This window comes from Scylla paramamosain, chromosome 23 (genome assembly GCF_035594125.1).
Source record: "Scylla paramamosain isolate STU-SP2022 chromosome 23, ASM3559412v1, whole genome shotgun sequence".
Lineage (NCBI taxonomy): Eukaryota > Metazoa > Arthropoda > Malacostraca > Decapoda > Portunidae > Scylla > Scylla paramamosain.
Genome location: NC_087173.1, coordinates 13,750,755 through 13,770,754, shown reverse-complemented (window position 1 = coordinate 13,770,754; position 20,000 = coordinate 13,750,755). Strand labels below are relative to the sequence as shown.

The 20,000-nt window shown below is 40.9% G+C and overlaps 1 protein-coding gene across 2 annotated transcripts in view; it reads right to left on the bottom strand.

Annotated features, from left to right (window-relative positions):
* LOC135112249 (Y+L amino acid transporter 2-like) overlaps positions 1-20,000 on the bottom strand; it is a 168,078-nt gene that overhangs the window by 26,306 nt on the left and 121,772 nt on the right. For both annotated transcript variants that reach the window (XM_064026510.1, XM_064026509.1), the window contains exons 4-5: positions 14,639-14,695; positions 2,877-2,918 (exon numbers count right to left, since the gene is read on the bottom strand). In XM_064026510.1, the coding sequence (XP_063882580.1) occupies positions 2,877-2,918; positions 14,639-14,679 (83 nt within the window). In that variant the 5' untranslated portion in view covers positions 14,680-14,695. The remainder of the gene's footprint in view (positions 1-2,876; positions 2,919-14,638; positions 14,696-20,000) is intronic.

Genomic DNA, 20,000 nt, shown 5'->3' with positions numbered 1-20,000 from the left:
AGGTGTCGTTAGGAGCAACAGCGTGGTAGTAATACTTCTAACTTGGCATCTCATCACATCCCCTACGCAACAGTCTTTTCTTAGCGTGCAAAAGTGATTCAACACACACGCTGGTGGTTCCTCTTGTGGCGTGGCAGTACACACACACACACACACACACACACACACGTACCAATTTTTAACACCTGTGCTGATGATAACAGTGAATCCCAATAACCGCTTCACTCTTGCTACCACTCTCCGCCTCTCGAAAACAATGTATGAAAGAAAGGCGTGTATTCAGAAACACTGCTCTCACACCGCGACTATTTTTCCAAGGCCACATAAATGATTAAACGGGTTCTCACTAGTGTTTCTCCGGTTTATAATGTAGAAATATTGTTAAAATGTCACCAGAATCACAGAAACTTAAACTTAAATAACATATACTAGAGCCTTTTGAATGTAGTGGAGATGCATGCAAGAAGGATTTCAGAATCTCGGCCACAGTTCGTTGGTTGTGTTTTTAAGTTGGTGCTGTCTAGGTGTCTATGTTTTTTTTTTTTTTCTTCTTCTTTTTCTTTCGTTTTTTTTTTTTTTTTTGCTTAATTTTCATTTACTTATTTATTTGTTTATTTCATTTTTTAGGGTGTGTAGTGGCAGTGGTAGTCTTTTTGATGTTGTTGTTGTCTTTATGAAGGTATGGATGAGGAAAAGTAGAGAAAAATAAATATATTGTCCATTCTTGACACTACTATAACAACAAAACACTATTACTGCTAATTACTACTACTACTACTACTACTACTACTACTACTATTACTTCCACTTATATCAATACCTGAACCATTACGAATGAAAACGACGAGTATAACTACCACTGCTGATCTGACGACGACAAGAACAAAAACTAGAACTTCCACTGCAACTACTACTACTGCTGCAACAACAACAATTACCACTGTTATCACCACCACCACCACCACCACTACCACCACCGCAGAACATCACGCAACACACACACACACACACACACACACACACACACACACACAGAGGAAATACTCCGATAAAAAGTCTGTGTTTATCAGCTGCTAAGAAGAGCCAGAACACACCTCTCTTTGCCTCCCACCAGCTGATTCCTGCCGCGTGCTGAGGGAGCGGGAAGGTGGTGGTGGTGGTGGTGATGGGGTTGAGTAGGCTATGGCCCTTAATCCGAAACACTTTGCTCTCTCACCACGACTATTTTCAAAGGTCACACAGATGATTAGTCGGGTTCCTCAATACTGTTTCTTCTGTTAATTACAATGTATGAATCCTGTTAATCTGTCACTAGAACCAAGAAAACTAGAACCAAAGAAAAACTCGTCTGCCTTCAACTGTTAAAAAGCCTTTGGAATGTAGTGGAAATTCGACGCAAGTTTCCATTATTTAGTCCTATCGTTTTATCATTCTAGTGTATTTGTATGCATAGTTTTTTTTTTCTATACATATATTATTATTATTATTATTATTATTATTATTATTATTATTATTATTTTTATTTATTTATTTATTTATTTATTTATTTATTTTTTTGCTTACATATATCGAATTAAGGGGAAAGATACATGAACTTTAAGTCTAAAAATTCGCGTTGTCTGCTTGAATTTTGGATGCGTAAGATTATCCTTGCATGCAGATCTTGAATTACTACTGGTGGTGGTGGGTGGTGGTGGTACTACTACTACTACTACTACTACTACTGTACTAACAACAACAACAACAACAACAACAACAACAACAACAACAACAAAAACAACAAAAACAACAACGACAACAACAACAACAACAACAACAACAACAACAACAACAACAACAACAACAACAACAACAACAACAATGCTAATGACACGTTATAGCTAGAATGCATAAAACCAGACAGACCCTCATAAATACAATACACTAGTGATGAACTATTGATATATGAGCAATTATATACAATGAGTACCTACATATACGAGTAATTGTTTATAAGATACCTGTACACTGACGACTTATGCGAAGTATACAGGTTTGATTGGTTAGCGTATTGTTAGGCTTGGTTCGTGCGAGAAATATATTTTTGTCATATTACGTTAAGTCTTTTGGATAATGGAGAAGAGAAAAGAAAAATAAAGAAAATACAATGTGTGAGAGAGAGAGAGAGAGAGAGAGAGAGAGAGGAGAGAGAGAGAGAGAGAGAGAGAGAGAGAGAGAGTAATGGTAATAACTACGATAAATCTTTAATGCCCGTTTCTATTCTTATTCCTTGTGACGCAAAGAGTTCCCGTATACCAGTGTCTCGTGAAGGCCTGTATCACTAACACTGCTGGACTCTCATAAGGATTATTTTCAAAGGCTACAGAAGTAATTAAACGGGTTCTCATGATGTTTTCTCCTACTGATGATGTTAACCCATTCACTGCGATACACGGCACAAACAGTACTAACAGCAATATATAGACTCTTTATAAGTGTAGACAAGAAAGAAAAGGCACAAAAAGAATAGATTTTGCAATTTCTACTTAGTAAAATATTTGCAGGTGGTGGTACAACAAGAAAAGGTATCTCTGATTGCTTTGTGATTAAAGAAAGACGTGTCAGGTAGCAGTGAAAGGGTTAAACTATACCTAGAATAATAAAAACATTTTAAAACTGGAGAATTTCCACAAGAGGCTTGAAACGTAATCGAAGTTATGACGATAAAACGTCTGCGAATACTGATATTTGTGTGATGGCTGCGTCCCGTGACAGAAGACAAAAAAAAAAAAAAAAACTATAGCGAAAATTCAAACCAAGACTTAAATATAATAGTAGTGTTATGATACAGTTGGGAATACAGTGTGAACAAGTGTAAGGTTAAAAAATGTACTCACTTTTCAGATCTCAGATTTCCCGTGGCGTGAGATGGGAGCTGCCTGCAGGGAGAGAGAGAAAAAGGTTGTGGTCAGGTGTGCTCTTCCAATACGAGGACATAAACATTCTATTTTTCATATTTGTTAGAAGAAATTCACATGATTATCTATTTATGTTGAAGGAGATTAAGATTCTGTGCGCTTCATTACCAAAGGGAACTGATCACACGCATAGGCTACATCCCTGTAAGTACCTAATGTAGTGAACATCGCACGTACTGTTTGTCTCGTGCATTCTAGAGTACCGTATCTACTGCGGTAGTAAAACAATATAGATGATAAATATAGAAATAAGTAACCAAACTAAATAAGGTAACAAATAAAAATAAATGAAACCTAAAAAAAATAATAAAAAAAAAAAATCAGTGTGGGTCTGTTTCCTGCTACACACGTCCCACCAAAGCCAATTCTTTCTCTCACAGGCAAATCATCACCGCCACCACACTCAAGACTACAGTATGTGTGTACCCAAGGTCGCGTATTGTAATGCCACAGACAGCGAAACTCCGGTGTGCTGCGCGTGACTGATATTCAAAGGCGCCTCAAGAACGGGGACGGCTTTGTTAACTCGTACTTGTTTCTATGTTGTAAATTTTTCAAAGGCCAAATTCTTCCACGGCCTTCATTACTGCCGCTTGAGCAAGAGTAGAGTAGAGTAGTGACGCGTTTGGAAGGAGCAGCGCAGTTTAATATTCCGTAGCAAGGACTGTGTTGTTTTCGTATCTAAAGTACAGTGTTTTTCCGTCATGTAAGGCGCGTGAACATAAGGTGTATGAGCATATGGTGCGTGAGAATTTAAGCAGTTCCAATCTGGGCGGAAAAACTAAAGAAAAAAATTATAAGTACCGTCTTTTCCGTTATATAAGGCACGTGAGCATAAGGCGCATTAGCATATAAGGTCCATATCAGTTTATACAATTCTAAACTGGGAGGAAAAACAAAATAAAACAAAATAATGGAAAAGAAAAGATAAAGGTAATCTCAGACCCCGCAGCTAAATGCCTCACACTTCCGCCGCTCCGCCCACGCACTGCTACAGGGCACTACATCCCTAACTGTTCATGTCCCCCTTATAAAAATTTTCACGCACAGGAAGCATGAAAATTTAGACTGACGCCCTCTGATGCTTCGCTGCGGGTTCTGTTACATTTAATGGTTTCCAGACGTGAGGTTGCCCAAAGTAATGACGTCAAATTCTACAAAAAAAGAAAAAGAAAGAAAAAGAAAGAAAGAAAGAAAAAATGTATCTGAAAACAAATAAATAACAGTATATCATAAATTACCTCCACATGACACACCACAGTTCATTCTTGGCCTCTGCGGAACTCTCAACAGAAAGCAGCCCATTAGTCCACATTCTTATATTCAATTTATCAACATGAAATTCAGTGGACTTTCTGACATCACTAGTTATTATTCTATTAGTACAGGGTAAAAAGTACAAATTTATGGATGGCAGCTACACACACGCCAGGAGAGAGAGAGAGAGAGAGAGAGAGAGAGAGAGAGAGAGAGAGAGAGAGAGAGAGAGAGAGAGAGAGAGAGAGAGAGAGAGAGAGAGAGAGAGAGAGAGAGAGAGAGAGAGAGAGATTTTCAAGGAATGAAGCAAAAATTACCAAACTTTATTCCCCAAAATAAAAACAAACATTGTATAATGTGCACAATGAAGTATTCATTAAAATATAATGATAATAATGATTGTTGACTATAATGTAATGTCATAATTGCAAGTCTCTCTTCTCATACACTGCAAGTATCAACGTATCTGACATTTTTGTTCCCTGTATATCATTTATTCACTTATTTAAAAAAAAACATTTACGTTCTAACTTATATACATTTTCTCTAATATAATCACATACATATATATTAACCCTTAAGTGGGAAGAATGTTATCATTCTCCTCATCACAGAACATGGAGAAAAATCAACAAAGATATATGCAGGTATACATCTCTGAACATTCTGCATATACTGTACATAAAAATAGAAGCTTCCAAGAATATTGTCTCCCTTGTCACCATACCAAGCAGTCTTTTTACAAAAAAAAAGAACAAAAAAAAGAAATACGAAGAGATAAAGAAAAACACAACCCAACAAACCACACCACACACACACACACACACACACACACACACACACACACACACACACTCCCATCAAAATGTCGTTGCTCTTCCCGTCAATGAAGATAGCGCGCGGAACTCACTGACTGCCCGGGAACAATGCGGCCGTGGAAAAATACGTGGATGAGAGATGCCTTAAAAATAATAACCTGAGAAGCTGTGTGTGTGTGTGTGTGTGTGTGTGTGTGTGTGTGTGTGTGTGTGTGTGTGTGTGTGTCTGTGTGTGTGTGTGTGTGTGTGTGTGTCCCTACTACAGGGAACAAATATAACAATGGGGAAGTTTTTATAGAGTTTCTTGATATGTATAGAACATTTGAGATTTATTAGTTTATTCCGCTGATATCGTCCATTGGGAAAAGATTATTAGTTTAATATTTGCTTGAATCTTTACACACTCCGATGGTTCAGCTAATTAACTGGCAATGACTTCTGGATCGAGTGCTGTTTGATACGGTTCTCTCTCTCTCTCTCTCTCTCTCTCTCTCTCTCTCTCTCTCTCTCTCTCTCTCTCTCTCTCTCTCTCTCAACTGGCGTGTTTATTTGATTTTCATTCATATTTATGCAAAAGGAACAAGATGTTTTCTTGAGAGTGGCTTTTTCATTACATTTCCTCTGTGTGGGAAGATGCTGCGTTCAAACATCTCAGGGAATACTCGGTGGGGGAAAATATAGCGTACTGAAATGATCACAAGACTGCACGATTCTTCTTTATATTTAATATTTATAAATCTTTAACTGAGATAAACATACGATGTTTTATTTTATTTTTATTTATGCAAGAGGGTAACAAAAAATAGGAAACAAAAAAAGGCCAGGGAGTTCCAAGGCTTACCAGAATTTTTCAAGCAACGTACACTTTTTCTTTTCTGTCATCATTACAATCTCGGAAGGAGTTCAGAAATAATGTTATTACGAGGCCTTTCAGATTTCATGTATTTCAGTTTTGGAATGTATACCATAATTATATAAGTTCTTGTTCAGTTCCCAAATCACGCACCTTGATAACACAACACTGCGTTATACAGAAGCTGCATAAAGGATGACGAGTCTATGAAGGCAAGGCACAGAATGACTCCTCACTTCAGAGTATTCCTAAAGCAAACGTCTCACTTTCTCATTTGGATTACTGAAAATGGATGACCACTTAAGTTGGTAATATAAATGCTGCGTATAGATTTTTTTTTCGTCTAGTTTTCCCTGACAGACTAGGGAAAACTAGACGAAAAACAACAACAAAAAAAAAAAAAATAAATAAATAAATAAATGAAAAAAAATGTTGCGTATAGTAAAATTAAATTATCCCCCCCTCTCTCTCTCTCTCTCTCTCTCTCTCTCTCTCTCTCTCTCTCTCTCTCTCTCTCTCTCTCTCTCTCTCTCCAACATTCACCAAGTACCTCCTACCTTCCAGTTCCAGACACACTCCCGCCCCTAAACTCAGGCGGAAAAGTGTGCCATGGATTAAGAGGGAAGCAAAATCTGAGACGTAAGGGGGAGCGATATGTATTGCCGGATTATATCACAGAGTGGAGGACCAACCATTGTGTGTCTTCATCCGAGGCTACCTTAGCTCACTACTCATTTCTGTTTTTTTCGCTGCCTCTCCCTCTCTTTCTCTCTCATCCCGTCTCTTTCTCTTCCTCTTCTCCTTCATTTTCACCCCTTTCCTTCTTTTTCTTTCTCCTTCATCCTTACTCTTTCTCTCCATCATTCTTCACTTTCTCCTCCATCCTCACCTCTCTCTCTCTCTCTCTCTCTCTCTCTCTCTCTCTCTCTCTCTCTCTCTCTCTCTCTCCTTCATCATCGTCTTTGTCTTCGTCTCCCTATCTTTCCTAATCATCCCCACCTCTTTCTCTCTCTGTCCCACTATTTCTGCATCTCCAATCCTATTTCCCTTCTGACAAAAAACCCACCAAAGCTCACCAACATTTTCTTCACTATATGTATAAACTTACCGGAGAAATACACATTCGAAATACACTAACAATAAAAAAAAAAAAAAAAAACATTCGCATATTCTTAAGTCCGTAAAAGTTTCTGAACTTTTGGGCGAAACAAAAAGATCAAGAGAGACTTTATGGTTCGGGAACGCTCGTATTAAAAAGTTCCCGTTTGGCGGTAAGGTTATTTCTTGAGCACAGCAACAACAATACCTTGGCGGGGTTGGGGCCGTGGTGGTGGTGGTGGTGGTGGTGCGACAGTGAGTGATGAATGGGAGGTCAGGAGGCTGCACGCGGAAGAAAATGAGTCTGGTGAGAATCTTGGCTCTCAGATTGTTGTTTATGGTTTTAAATAAATTCCCAAACTCTCTCTCTCTCTCTCTCTCTCTCTCTCTCTCTCTCTCTCTCTCTCTCTCTCTCTCTCTCTCTCTCATTCCGTTTTCCTTTGTTACTTCATGTTGAGAGCGATGAGCCAGGCCAATTATAGGATGCAAAGACTGCACAGGAAATACTTGAGGTAGAAGTTTGAGAGTGGGCAGCCTTGCAGAGAAGACTTGCGAGGATCAGCCACAGACACGGCACCGGAAAGCTTCAGAAGAGGGAATGCTGCCACTGTATTCCCTTCACTGTCCTCTGGTTACTTTGTCTCAAAACGTCCTGTATTTGATCTCCTTGTCTCCCTCAGAACACCAGATACTCTTTTCTTCAACGTCTGCGCGTCAGATCTCGACTAATTGTAATACTTTTAACGAGAGTTATTAGGGTTTTCAATGGCGTCCTCATGTTTCCAGTGATAGTTTAACAAGGTTTCTGCATCATCAATATAGAGATTGCGCATAAGAATCTGAATAATTATCTTGCACTTGAGAGAACGTCACAGTGCCAACACAACAGGCAATGACGTCATCAGTGACCTGCTGCCGGGGCGTGCTGGGTACCTGTCGATGGGTTTTGGTGCACAGTTTAGTCTTACGCTTCTCGATGCACATCAACATAATCAACATCTATATAACGTCCACACGGATGGTGATGAGGATAACTAAACACATCGGCTCATATTTGTGACCTCGGTGTGTTCATTAATTCAGGCAATTTTAATAGACATTTATATAAACAAGTAAATAATTTTTGCTGAGCGATCGGCTCTCGTGGAACAAAGCTCACTATACCTGCGATTTTCCGTTCACTTCTGAAATCATAAGATGATATTCTGAAGTGCCTCGGTGTCTTTTCTCACAGACTTGTAATGAGCTGTGGTGGAATTAAGAATTTTTTTTTTTCATGATTTTAGTGACAGATTAATAAGAATTCTGCATCATCAATATGATAAAACATTAGAAATCGGGAAATCATGCCTTTGGCATTTACAATAGTCCTTATAGGAGAACATAACGCTTACAAATACAAGAATTCGTGTCGTTCGACTTACAATTTTCATTTTTTTTTTTTTTTTTTTTGTATTTCATATATACACACATCATCATTATCTTGGTTTTTATTTGACTTTTAATCTTAAGTCAAAATTTTCTTTTCCCTTTATTAAGTTTTTATTGATTTTTAGTAATGTAGACCGTGATATTTGTTATTAGTATGGGTAAGCAGTGAGTGTAACACTCCTCTACTTGTACTCACGACTGACAACAACACGTCAAAAGAGTTCACACTCACTGGATCGCGGCTTGTAAATATGTATGAGAATGATTGACCTTATAATGAAGTGACTCAGTGTCCCAATCAGTGATGCAGTAATATCTAACGTCACTCACGTCATTCCCACCACGGATGTACAAATTACTTCCACGCTGATTAACTCTCAGGCTGCTGTGACTTTTCCTTAACCTTAATACAATTTTGTAGCGCAGGCTTCAAGTGTAATTACTGAAGTGAAAAAAAAAAAAAAGTGGGCCCAAGGAGTTTAAACTTTTCAGCGCTTATAGTTCCAGTTTTTAGACCAATAAAATAACATGAGATTGATGAAATAAAGAAATTAGCTAATTAAAGTGGTCTTTTTTTCGATTTTTCTATTGCTGATACTTCTTGACAACGGCATTGACCGTTTGTCTCTGTTAGGTAGCCTTTCTTTTACCCATTTTGTTTGGCCTTGGTCGTTGTCTCTAATAAAAACACTCACTACCTATCGGTCAGAATGGTCAACAGAAATACGTGGAACAACGTAAGACCAGACTCACCTCGCACTGCCCCTTAAGTTATTGGAATACCTAGGCAGGAATACACAGGCGAGTGATTTTCATAAACTTTAGTGAAGATGACTGGCTTTCTGCTCCTTTGCGGCGGCGATTAGGTAATGGAAGGACGGCGAGCCCCGGCGAGCCAGCGTCTCTTCACTGCCAGCCACCACCATAAGCCTCAACGTCATGGGCTGTTCCCGAGGACTTGTTTGGCTAGCGGTGGAGGCTGCACGGCCATCTCTGCGTGTGTGTTGTTGTTGTTTCTGATATAGTGGTGGTGGTAGTAATAGTAGTAGTGGTAGGAGTAGTAGTAGTAGTAGTAGTAGTAGTAGTAGCAGTAGTGGTAGTAGTAGCTGCTGCTGTTGTTGTTGTTGTTGTTACTAAAGGAACTGTTGTTGTTGGTATTTCCCTTTTTGTTACATGTGGAGGTCAAAACGGACGCGACACACATTATAACAGGTGACAAAAGAAATGCATGACACAGCTTGCAACATGATGATTTAATGCATTTTCAGCAAACCTTCAATGTCACCCTGCAGGACACCCACACTCATAACTACCACAAATACTAATACAAATGACAAATATATGTAAAAAAAAAAGACAAATATTTCACATAAAAAAAAATAAATAAAAAATGCAGAAACGGTTGGCCATGCAAATACAGTGCGGAATAAAGTGATAAAGCAAAACGTAGAGAAACATTGCTTGAGAGATTGCCATTGTCACCGATAACCAAGACCGATGTGTGGTGATGATGCTGACCACACACACACACACACACACACACACACACACACACACACACACACACACACACACACACACACACACACACACACACATGTAGATACACATGTAGTAGTATACTAAATACGTGTGTGTGTGTGTGTGTGTGTGTGTGTGTGTGTGTGTGTGTGTGTGTGTGTGTGTGTGTGTGTGTGTGTGTGTGTGTGTGTGTGTGTGTGTGTGTGTGTGTGTGTGTGTGTGTGTGTGTGTGTGTGTGTGTTTGATGTAAAATACTCATCAACGTTAGTCTGACACCAACTAGCTTTTAACTCCCTGTCCACCTCTTCCTCCTCCTCCTCCTCCTCCTCCTCGCCGCTCACGGAACGGGCTGTGTGTGTGTGTGTGTGTGTGTGTGTGTGTGTGTGTGTGTGTGTGTGTGTGTGTGTGTGTGTGTGTGTGTGTGTGTGTGTGTGTGTGTGTGTGTGTTTGATGTCCAATACTCATCAACGTTAGTCTGACACCAACTAGCTTTTAACTCCCAGTCCACCTCCTCCTCCTCCTCCTCCTCCTCCTCGCCGCTCACGGAACGGGCTGTGTGTGTGTGTGTGTGTGTGTGTGTGTGTGTGTGTGTGTGTGTGTGTGTGTGTGTGTGTGTGTGTGTGTGTGTGTGTGTGTGTGTGTGTGTGTGTGTGTGAAATTGTCATTGTTCCGTTTGTTCTGCTGCTATTGTTGAATTTGCTACTTCTACTACTGCTACTACTTCCTTCTCCTCCTCCTTCTCCTCCTCCTCCTGCTCCTCCTCTTCCTCCTACTTCTTTTCAGGTATGCTAAGAATAAGAATCGTGTCAGGGAAAAATGTGCCTAGCAATCTAATAGAGCCTCGCTAAAAGAACACTGCCTCTCTCTCCCTCACCTGCCTCGTCCTTCCTAATAGCAAGGTGGACAGATTAAATCACGCAAACCTAAGCCCAGGTAATTCACGTGTAATTGGTGGCCCACAGCAGGAAGACATCACCAGTATTATATGAAGGACAAGATTTCCTCCTCTTCCTCCTCTTCCTCCTCTTGCTTCTTCCTTCTCTGCTGTCTTCACGTCTGCCTCTTTCTCTTCTTTCTCTATCTTCTCTTCGTTCGCCTTCTCCTCCTCTATCTTTTATTCCTCTTTATGTTCCTCCTCGTCCTCTTTCTCTCCATCCTCATCAACGTCCTCATCGTACTGCTCCTCCTCGTCTTCCTCCTCCTCCTCCTCCTCCTCCTCATCCTCATCCTACTACTACTACTACTACTAGGACTACTTCTAGCGTTACTTCATGGTAGACTTCATTAGACCACGAAAGAAGAAAAAATACGAAGAAAAGCGAAACTAGAAGATAAGTACCAGAACCACTGATATCACCAACAAAACCAGAAAAGAGGAAGAATTTCTATATATAATTCACAGAGGCACGTACCATAGCATACAAATCATGCCGACAAATCACTAAAGACCATATTCTGAGACAGTAAATTATACCAGCACCCCGACTACTACTAATAAGGGTGTTTTCACGGATATAGTGACAAATCAACAATATTTCTTCATTATTAGCAGGAGAAACAGTCTTGAGAACCCGGCTAATCATCTCTGTGGTCTTGGTAAATAGTCGTGGTGAGAGAGAGAGAGAGAGAGAGAGAGAGAGAGAGAGAGAGAGAGAGAGAGAGAGAGAGAGAGAGAGAGAGAGAGAGAGAGAGAGAGAGAGAGTTATGACAAACGAGAAAGAGAGTCGCAGGAGAAAGCTCAGAGGGAAGCAAGACTGAAACAGTGATGACCAAAAAAGATTATTCCGAGGAGGGGCGAGTAATTATGTTCTTGAGAGAGAGAGAGAGAGAGAGAGAGAGAGAGAGAGAGAGAGAGAGAGAGAGAGAGAGAGAGAGAGAGAGAGAGAGAGAGAGAAACCTGAAGCATGAATATTAATAAAATGCAGACAACGATCCCGCACAGAGAAAGAAAATGAGGAAGAAAAGAAACCCGACACAGAACTGAGAGAATAATTAGGAAGCAGAACAAGAGGGAAAAAGTGAAATAAATACGAGTATACTTGACGTGAATGAAGAATACAAAGAAATAAGTTTTTCTGAGACACCTGTGAAAAATAGGTGGTCAATGAACCTTTACCCGCGGCTTGTATGTACCTTTTCTTCTTATCCATGTAAGTTAGTTTGTTCATCGTGGAGCTCCTCTCATCATGACGAGAGAAGTTATAGACTTATGTCACACTCTGCTTTAGTCATTCATTTGTAGCGGTGCTGCATTTATGTAATAACAATAATTATGGTTTATTATTGACAACCCTAAGTAAGATTCTAACACTGAGATACTATGGCTGCCACTTGGCGCCGTCCAACCTGGCAGACTAGGCCCGGGATGATCTGGCCACCCCATGAATGTTTTTGCTTCTTCCCCCAAAGCAACAGCTCTCGATTCATTACACTAAGTGAACAGGGCTACTCATCACAGAAATCCGCCCAAAGATTTCTGGGATCGTCGAACCCAGGGCCTCCCGGTTGTGAATCCTGCGTGTGTGTGTGTGTGTGTGTGTGTGTGTGTGTGTGTGTGTGTGTGTGTGTGTGTGTGTGTGTGTGTGTGTCCACATTTAAAGGAATCAGTGGCTGAAGATCAAGCAAAAGTACTTTGTTGAGTCAGGTATTGCTATATATAATGTGATACACAAAAAGTCACCACACCTTCATTCATTGAGACAGAAGCTCCCAGCAGCAGGTAGCCAATCACTTCAACTATTGAGCTGTCCACCTGCTGGTCAACTGCACTTGTGTCACGGGGCTCTCCCGCTTGGCTGAGAGTCCGCCCTTAGCGTCCTTCGAAGTGGTGAAGGTGAACCCCACGGGCAGTGCCTCATGGGGAACCCTTAAAGGGCTGCCTTAAGCCCTTCGATAAGGTCGGACAAACACTCTGACAGGAGTCGGAACGCAGAGCAGGGTATTTGCGACGGTTGTCAGCAGCCGGGATACCAAACTGCACTACACAGGCAGGCTTCTTCTTTTTTTACTAACTTTAGCTGTGGTCGCCAGTCGTGCTCTGCCCCCTTATAGGATCTATTTCATCAATGTACCATGGCACGAGCCAGGATTAGGCACCTTGACCCAGGAGGCAAAACTAAGATAAAACTACTACGAATCCTCTCTGAGCATTTAATATACGCCACCAAGATCACTGAGGCTAAAAACTCGTTCATCGTACTCACCAGGTTAGATAAGGAGGTCAGTAAAATATTTTAGCCTACATGCCACCAGGACCTGAAAGATCAAAGTTTCGACCCCATCCTACCGCAGGAATTAAGAGCAAAAAGGACTATCATTCTAATTAATGCGGGCGACTACACCCTGTCAAACTCAGAATCTGCAATAAAAGAACTAGTCAATGAAAATCCTTGGATCTAGGAAGGGATTGACAACATTTTTAAAGTCCAAAAAACAAAAATAAAGAAAATATACTTTAATGAGACAAATACAGCAAAAGCAGCTACAGAAAAAGGACTGCTCGCCTTCCATATGAACAGCCCATCTCACAACATCAAGGTGAATGAGTTTACTCCAATTGTAACGTGTATGAGATGCTACTCGCTAGAAGACCATGCCACGCTAAGATGCCCTCATCCCAAAGGTTGCACAGTATGCTCAGAATGCGCTAGCAATGAGCACGTCTGGAAGGACTGCACCTCTCAAACTAAAGTGTCTCAATTGTGGTGGTGCGCACCGTACACTGGCTAACAAATGACCTCGCCGAAAAGAAATAAAGGAAAACAAAAGAAAGGAGAAGAAAACCAACCCAACGTACAGCCAAGCCATCAGAACCAACAACATCCAAGCAATGCAGGTCCCTGATTTATTTGCAAAAGATACAGCTGAGACAGTCCTCACATGCATTATCCATGTACACATATGCAACATGGCACAACCAGGGACATACAGTAATGAAGTTAACAAGGTTTTCATAACTTAATAACTTACCATCAGTCACCCTACCTACAAACCCACCATCCAAACAGATTATCAGCCTCGCCAAAACTATAGATGCCGAGACCAACCTAGGCAGCGTAACACAGGAAGAACAAGCAGAAGAAATAGAAGAAACCGAAGAAGGCACACTACAGACAAAGCAAACATTAGATGAACCACCTCCTTTGGAAAGAAAATTATAGGTAAAGATATTGGCCTAAAAATTATCTCCAAAAATAGCACTGGCTGGCCTAAGGAAACACTATACTTGAGACACTTAAGGGAAGGGATTGAATCTGGAACATATAAGTGGATTTTCACTAATAACTCTTACTCAGAAGAAGAAACATAGGACTACTTAATAAATAATGATATTGATCTAACAGATCTGTGGATGACCGTAGAAGACGCAGCTTTCATGAAAATAAGGAATGGCTTCCAAAACGAGAGAATCCCACCTCCAAGTAAAAGTGGAAAATCAGGCTCAAGACAAACGCGAAAGAAATAAACACAAATACCTCTCTCCAGTTACAGCACTTCAGCAAATGCAACAGCACTCACTAACTTCTTTGGACATGGACAATACGGACGAGATTAACAAAGTTCAACATGATATACTCAGCTGGAGAAACAAAAGACAAACTCCGGCGAATATATACAAAGAACTTAACCCAGACATCATTTTAATAAATAACCATGAACTTAAACCCGAAGAGAATATTAAAATTTACAATTACAATACTTACCTTATTAACTCCAGCGAGGAGATGCACGATGGGGCAGCCATTCTTGTGAGATAAAATCTGAAACACAAGATAAAAGACAATTACGACACAGATATTATACAAGTTACCAGTGAGACGAAAACTGGCCCTATCAATATTGCCACTACCTACCTTCCCTCACGCAGATCATATTTACCATTCACAGACGTCCACTCAGTAGCTTCACAGGCCACTCCAACATACACTGTAGGAGACTTGAACGCACACCACCCTTCCATAGACAAACGGAAATGCAATGTTGTCAGCAAAGGTCTTGTTATGTTAATCAACAACAATAAACTAAAACACTTAGGACCTGAATTTCCCACTTACTCGTATTTATCACGTAATGCTTTATCTACCCCTGACATCGTACTTTCCAAAAGCAAAACTTATCATAATATGATCATACAGCCTGGAGCCACCACCCCATCTAACCACTTACCTATTCTCAGAAAGATTACATCACAACCCATTAAAATATCTTTCCTACCTATACACGATCTAAAGAAAACCATTTGGGATGAATTTAAAAAAGGAAGTATAACTTAAAACCAGCAGCATCAAACAAACCCTCACCTGTCACAGAAAACACTAGACGAGTCTCTTCAGGGAAGGACTACGATGAAAAATCAAATTCCTACAAGAAACTATAAAACAATACCAAAACCTATTTATAATCAAAGAATAAAGGAACTACAATGGTGGAATAAACTGTTAATTCAAAATAGTTTAAGTTATGGATGGAGTTATGCTAAACACATCACACATAAACAATAAAACAAGCTGTAATGAAAGAATGCATAGATCAGAACCAGAGGAGCTGGGAGAACGAAACAAAATAAAACTCTCTATACAAGGACCCCAAGGAATTCTGGCAGAACATAAACAAACTAAAAGGAAACCAAACCATTTTAAAGCCATATCTAATTAAAAATGTCCAGAAAATTTATGACAAGGAAAATAAAGAGGAAATTTGCAGACCTATCTGGAGTGATGTCTTTAAAATAAGCCCCGGTGACAATCAACTCTTTGATGCAGCAACTGACCAATTAGTAAATAACTACATAAATAACAATAAAACACAAATCCTTCCCCATCCTCATGCTAACCCAAACAACCTAAATGACAACAACTACTTCACTTCTAAGATCACTACCCAAAATATAAAAGATATAGTAAAAAAAAAAAAAAAACACTCCAGGTCACACCAAAATTAATAAAACCATATTTCAAAACCTACCTGAGGATACGCTGGAGACATACACCAAGCTTTTAAATATCTCTCTGTCCATGGACTACTTTCCCAACGCCTTTAAGCACGCAAAAATTAAACTAATACCTAAACCCAACAAAATAACTACAGTCCCATTAAACTTTAGACCTATATCATTACAAGAAGTACCGGGTAAAATATTCGAAAAATAATCAAAATTAGGACCAGGACCTACCTAGAAACAAATAACATACTACCACAGGGGCAACACAGCTTCACCAATATCGCTCTACGGATACCGCCCCAGCAACGATGACAGAAGGAATCTCAAAGGCTGCTGCTGAGAAGCAATGTTGTTTGGTTCTACGCGACGTCTCTAAGGCTTTTGACATAATCTGGATAAATGGATTAAAATACAAGTTACAACAAATTAAATTACCTCCCATCTTATTAAAATTACTTTGCAGTTTCTTACACAACAGAACTGCTTCCATCTCACTACAGAATTTAGAAGGTCCCCCTTTCAATCTGTATAGCGGAGTCCCACAAGGAAGCTGCATCTCTGCAACACTTAACACCATATACACTCACGACATCCACCCGCCCCCCAAGCAACACATGGAATCCACATTTTATACGCTGAAGACATTACTCATCAGCCTGGAAAATATAGAAACATGCCAACCAAAAAAAAAAAAAAAAAAAAAAAAAAATAGAGAAAGAAATAAACATCATGAATCATTATGAAAACAAATGGAAAATTAAAACCAATACAACCAAGTTCACTATCCTCCCCATCGCTTTAAGGAAAACTACTCCAATCACCGTTGCAGGAGAACAGATTCCCTACGCTGAAAAAGCCAACATAATAGGTCTACAGCTTGGTAGGTACGGTTATACAAAACACATAAAAGGCATATCCTAGAAAGCCACAACAGCGCTGAACACTATCGACAGATTTGAAAAACTTGACATTAAAATCAAATTACATCTTGTGAAAGCGTTTGGTCACCCGGTCCTGACATACCCAGCCTAAACTCTAAATGCTCTTTCAAACTCACAAATTTTATCATTACAACGAATTCAGAATAAAGCACTCCGTTTTGCACATGGCGAAAAATACCCGTACATTAAAACTACGCAAGAATTACATTATTTATCAAAAGTAGGACCAATCAACATTACACTCTATAATAGGGGAAATAAGGTGAAACAAAAACTAAAGGCTATCCTCAAAGACAGTACATATATCAACTCAGTGCTGGATCACCAACACACCAATGATCACTTTTGGCTGAAGAGGCCCATCAGAATATTAGAACAAGCTACACCTAATGCAGTATACACCAAATAAAACACTACACTATCACATACACTCGTCATCACATGCAAGGTTGACAACACACAGCATCACCAGTTTGAGCGTCTACTACTGCTCCCTGAGTCGTGGTGTTGCCTGGATCCAGGTCCCTCCCACAACCCACGGGGGGAACTAGACAGGTGTCAGCCTTGCAAGGCAGCACCGTGCGGTACAGACAGGGGACGCGAGGAGAATGTATTACTGACACAGTATTGAAGAAAACAACAAATCATAGATACTTTAAATAATCACATTAAAACAGAGCATGACGGTCTGTCCGTCATCTTTTATCCTTCTGCTTTCTTTCGTTACTTAACCCAACCTGTTACCTTCCCCCTATTTTCTTATTTCCCCCACCTATTATCTATCCCCCAATAAACCTAACCCTAGATCACCACACTGGCTCCTTACACTGGTAACATACCAAAATATACCAAAATACATGCAAGGGAGCGAAGTCCCTTCAAGCAGCCGGGTTTCTTTACCGTCTCTCAAAAGTTGTCTCAAGAAATATCTTCTGCGTCGTCTGTTCCAGATGTAAATTTTAGTTTCAATGTCTTATTGTTTGTTTTTATCCCTTAGTATTGTAATATTTTAGTTTATGGAGAGTTTATTGATTTTATTAGTATCTTTTTCTTTTGTTATATAACATATTATTCTTCCATGACAAACATTACATTCAACACTTTTACTATATTCTATTCCATCTCTCTCTTTCTCTCTCTCTCTCTCATTCTCTCTCTCTCTCTCTCATTCTCTCTCTCTCTCTCTCATTCTCTCTCTCTCTCTCTCTCTCTCTCTCTCTCTCTCTCTCTCTCTCTCTCTCTCTCTCTCTCTCTCTCTCTCTCTCTCTCTCTCTCTCTCTCTCTCTCTCTCTCTCTCTCTCTCTCTCTCTCTCTCTCTCTCTCTCTCTCTCTCTCTCTCTCTCTCTCTCTCTCTCTCTCTCTCTCTCTCTCTCTCTCTCTCTCTCTCTCTCTCTCTCTCTCTCTCTCTCTCTCTCTCTCTCTCATATTCTCATTCTCATTCTCATTCTCACTCTCTCTCAATCTCAATCTCAGTCTCTCTCTCCCTCATTCTCATTCTCATTCTTTCTTTCTCTCTCTCTCTCTCTCTCTCTCTCTCTCTCTCTCTCTCTCTCTCTCTCTCTCTCTCTCTCTCTCTCTCTCTCTCTCTCTCTCTCTCTCTCTCTCTCTCTCTCTCTCTCTCTCTCTCTCTCTCTCTCTCTCTCTCTCTCTCTCTCTCTCTCTCTCTCTCTCTCTCTCTCTCTCTCTCTCTCTCTCTCTCTCTCTCTCTCTCTCTCTCTCTCTCTCTCTCTCTCTCTCTCTCTCTCTCTCTCTGTCTCTCTGCACATTTACTAGGTGTCATGTCTCGGGATGTTGCACAGCAGACATATCACATACAGTTATCTTCTCATGGAAGTAAACATATTCTCTTGGAATATTGATCAGAAATATTACATACAGTCATCTTCTCATGGAAGTAAACATATTCATTTTAACATTATGATGAACACATTCACAGCCGACTGTTACCATTGCATTATTCCTTCTCGTGTGTGTCTAAAGCTAAGGACATCTTGCTTACCGTTACTATACATCTGTACATGCAGACACAACTTATGGCTAGCAATGACATGCATCAGTCCTTTCCTTACACAGGAGTAGCATTTTTATAGCATTATAATTACCTAACGAATAACACGCTTGGCACATAACACGACAATTAATCTTAAATTTAACACAAATATTTTTACTTAACACTAGCTCTTTTTTTTATGTATTTTTCAATTTTGTTAATTTAATTTTTTTATTTTATTTTTTTTTCATTTATTAGTTTATCTTTTCTAATAAATAAGTACATCAGTCTTACCTATAACACAAATATATTTCCTTAACACTACATCTTTATTTCGTTTTGTATTTTGATTTTATCTTTTATTTAATTTATTTTATTTTATTTTTTTTTTTATTTTTTTTTTTCCTTAACAAGAGGCGCTTCAACGCGGCGCCGCTCCACACCCCCGCCCCTGCAGCCTGCTCCTCACGCCCGTCCTGCCAGCCTGGCCAGGGCCTCGCCCCTCCAGCCTGCTCCACACGCTACCCTTCTTTCCGCCTGCCTGACCCGCCCCCTCCACCTTCTCCCCCAGTCTGTCCCACACGCTGCTCACCGTCACCACTCTCTTCTCTTCCTGTGTCCGTGCCGCTGCTGCTGCTGCCCGAGGGAGGCACAGCTGCACGACCACGCGTACTGCTTGGCTCCGGTCAGGGCCAGGCTCACTGCTCGCTGCCCGCTCGTCGGCATCCTGCTGTGGCGTGTGGGACAGGGGGGCGGTCACGTGGTGGCGCTCTTCGGCGGCCTTCTCCACTGGCGGCGCGTCGCTCATCACCTGCGCCACGTCGATGCCCTTGCAGAACGCGGCATAGCCCGTGTGGTTGCCCAGGCGGCAGGTGTACACCCCGTGGCAGCCTGCCCGCGCCAGCAGGTCTCGGGCCTCGCCCAGTGCCACGTTGGTGTGGTGCGCCGACCTGTACGTCAGGACAGCAAAACCCCGGTGGCTGTCGCGGCGCTGACGCCGGTGGCGCGGCATGTGCTCCAGGCGCAGGGGCCCCACGCTGCGGAATACCTGGAGCAGCCGCGATCGGGGAAGCTGAACTTGACGCCGGTCACCAGCACGGAGAGGTGCTTCCAGCGCACTTCCTGGCCCAGGCGGGCTATGTCCTCGTTGCTGGGCACCGTCACCGTGACCGCGTCCTCCTCGTCGTCAGACT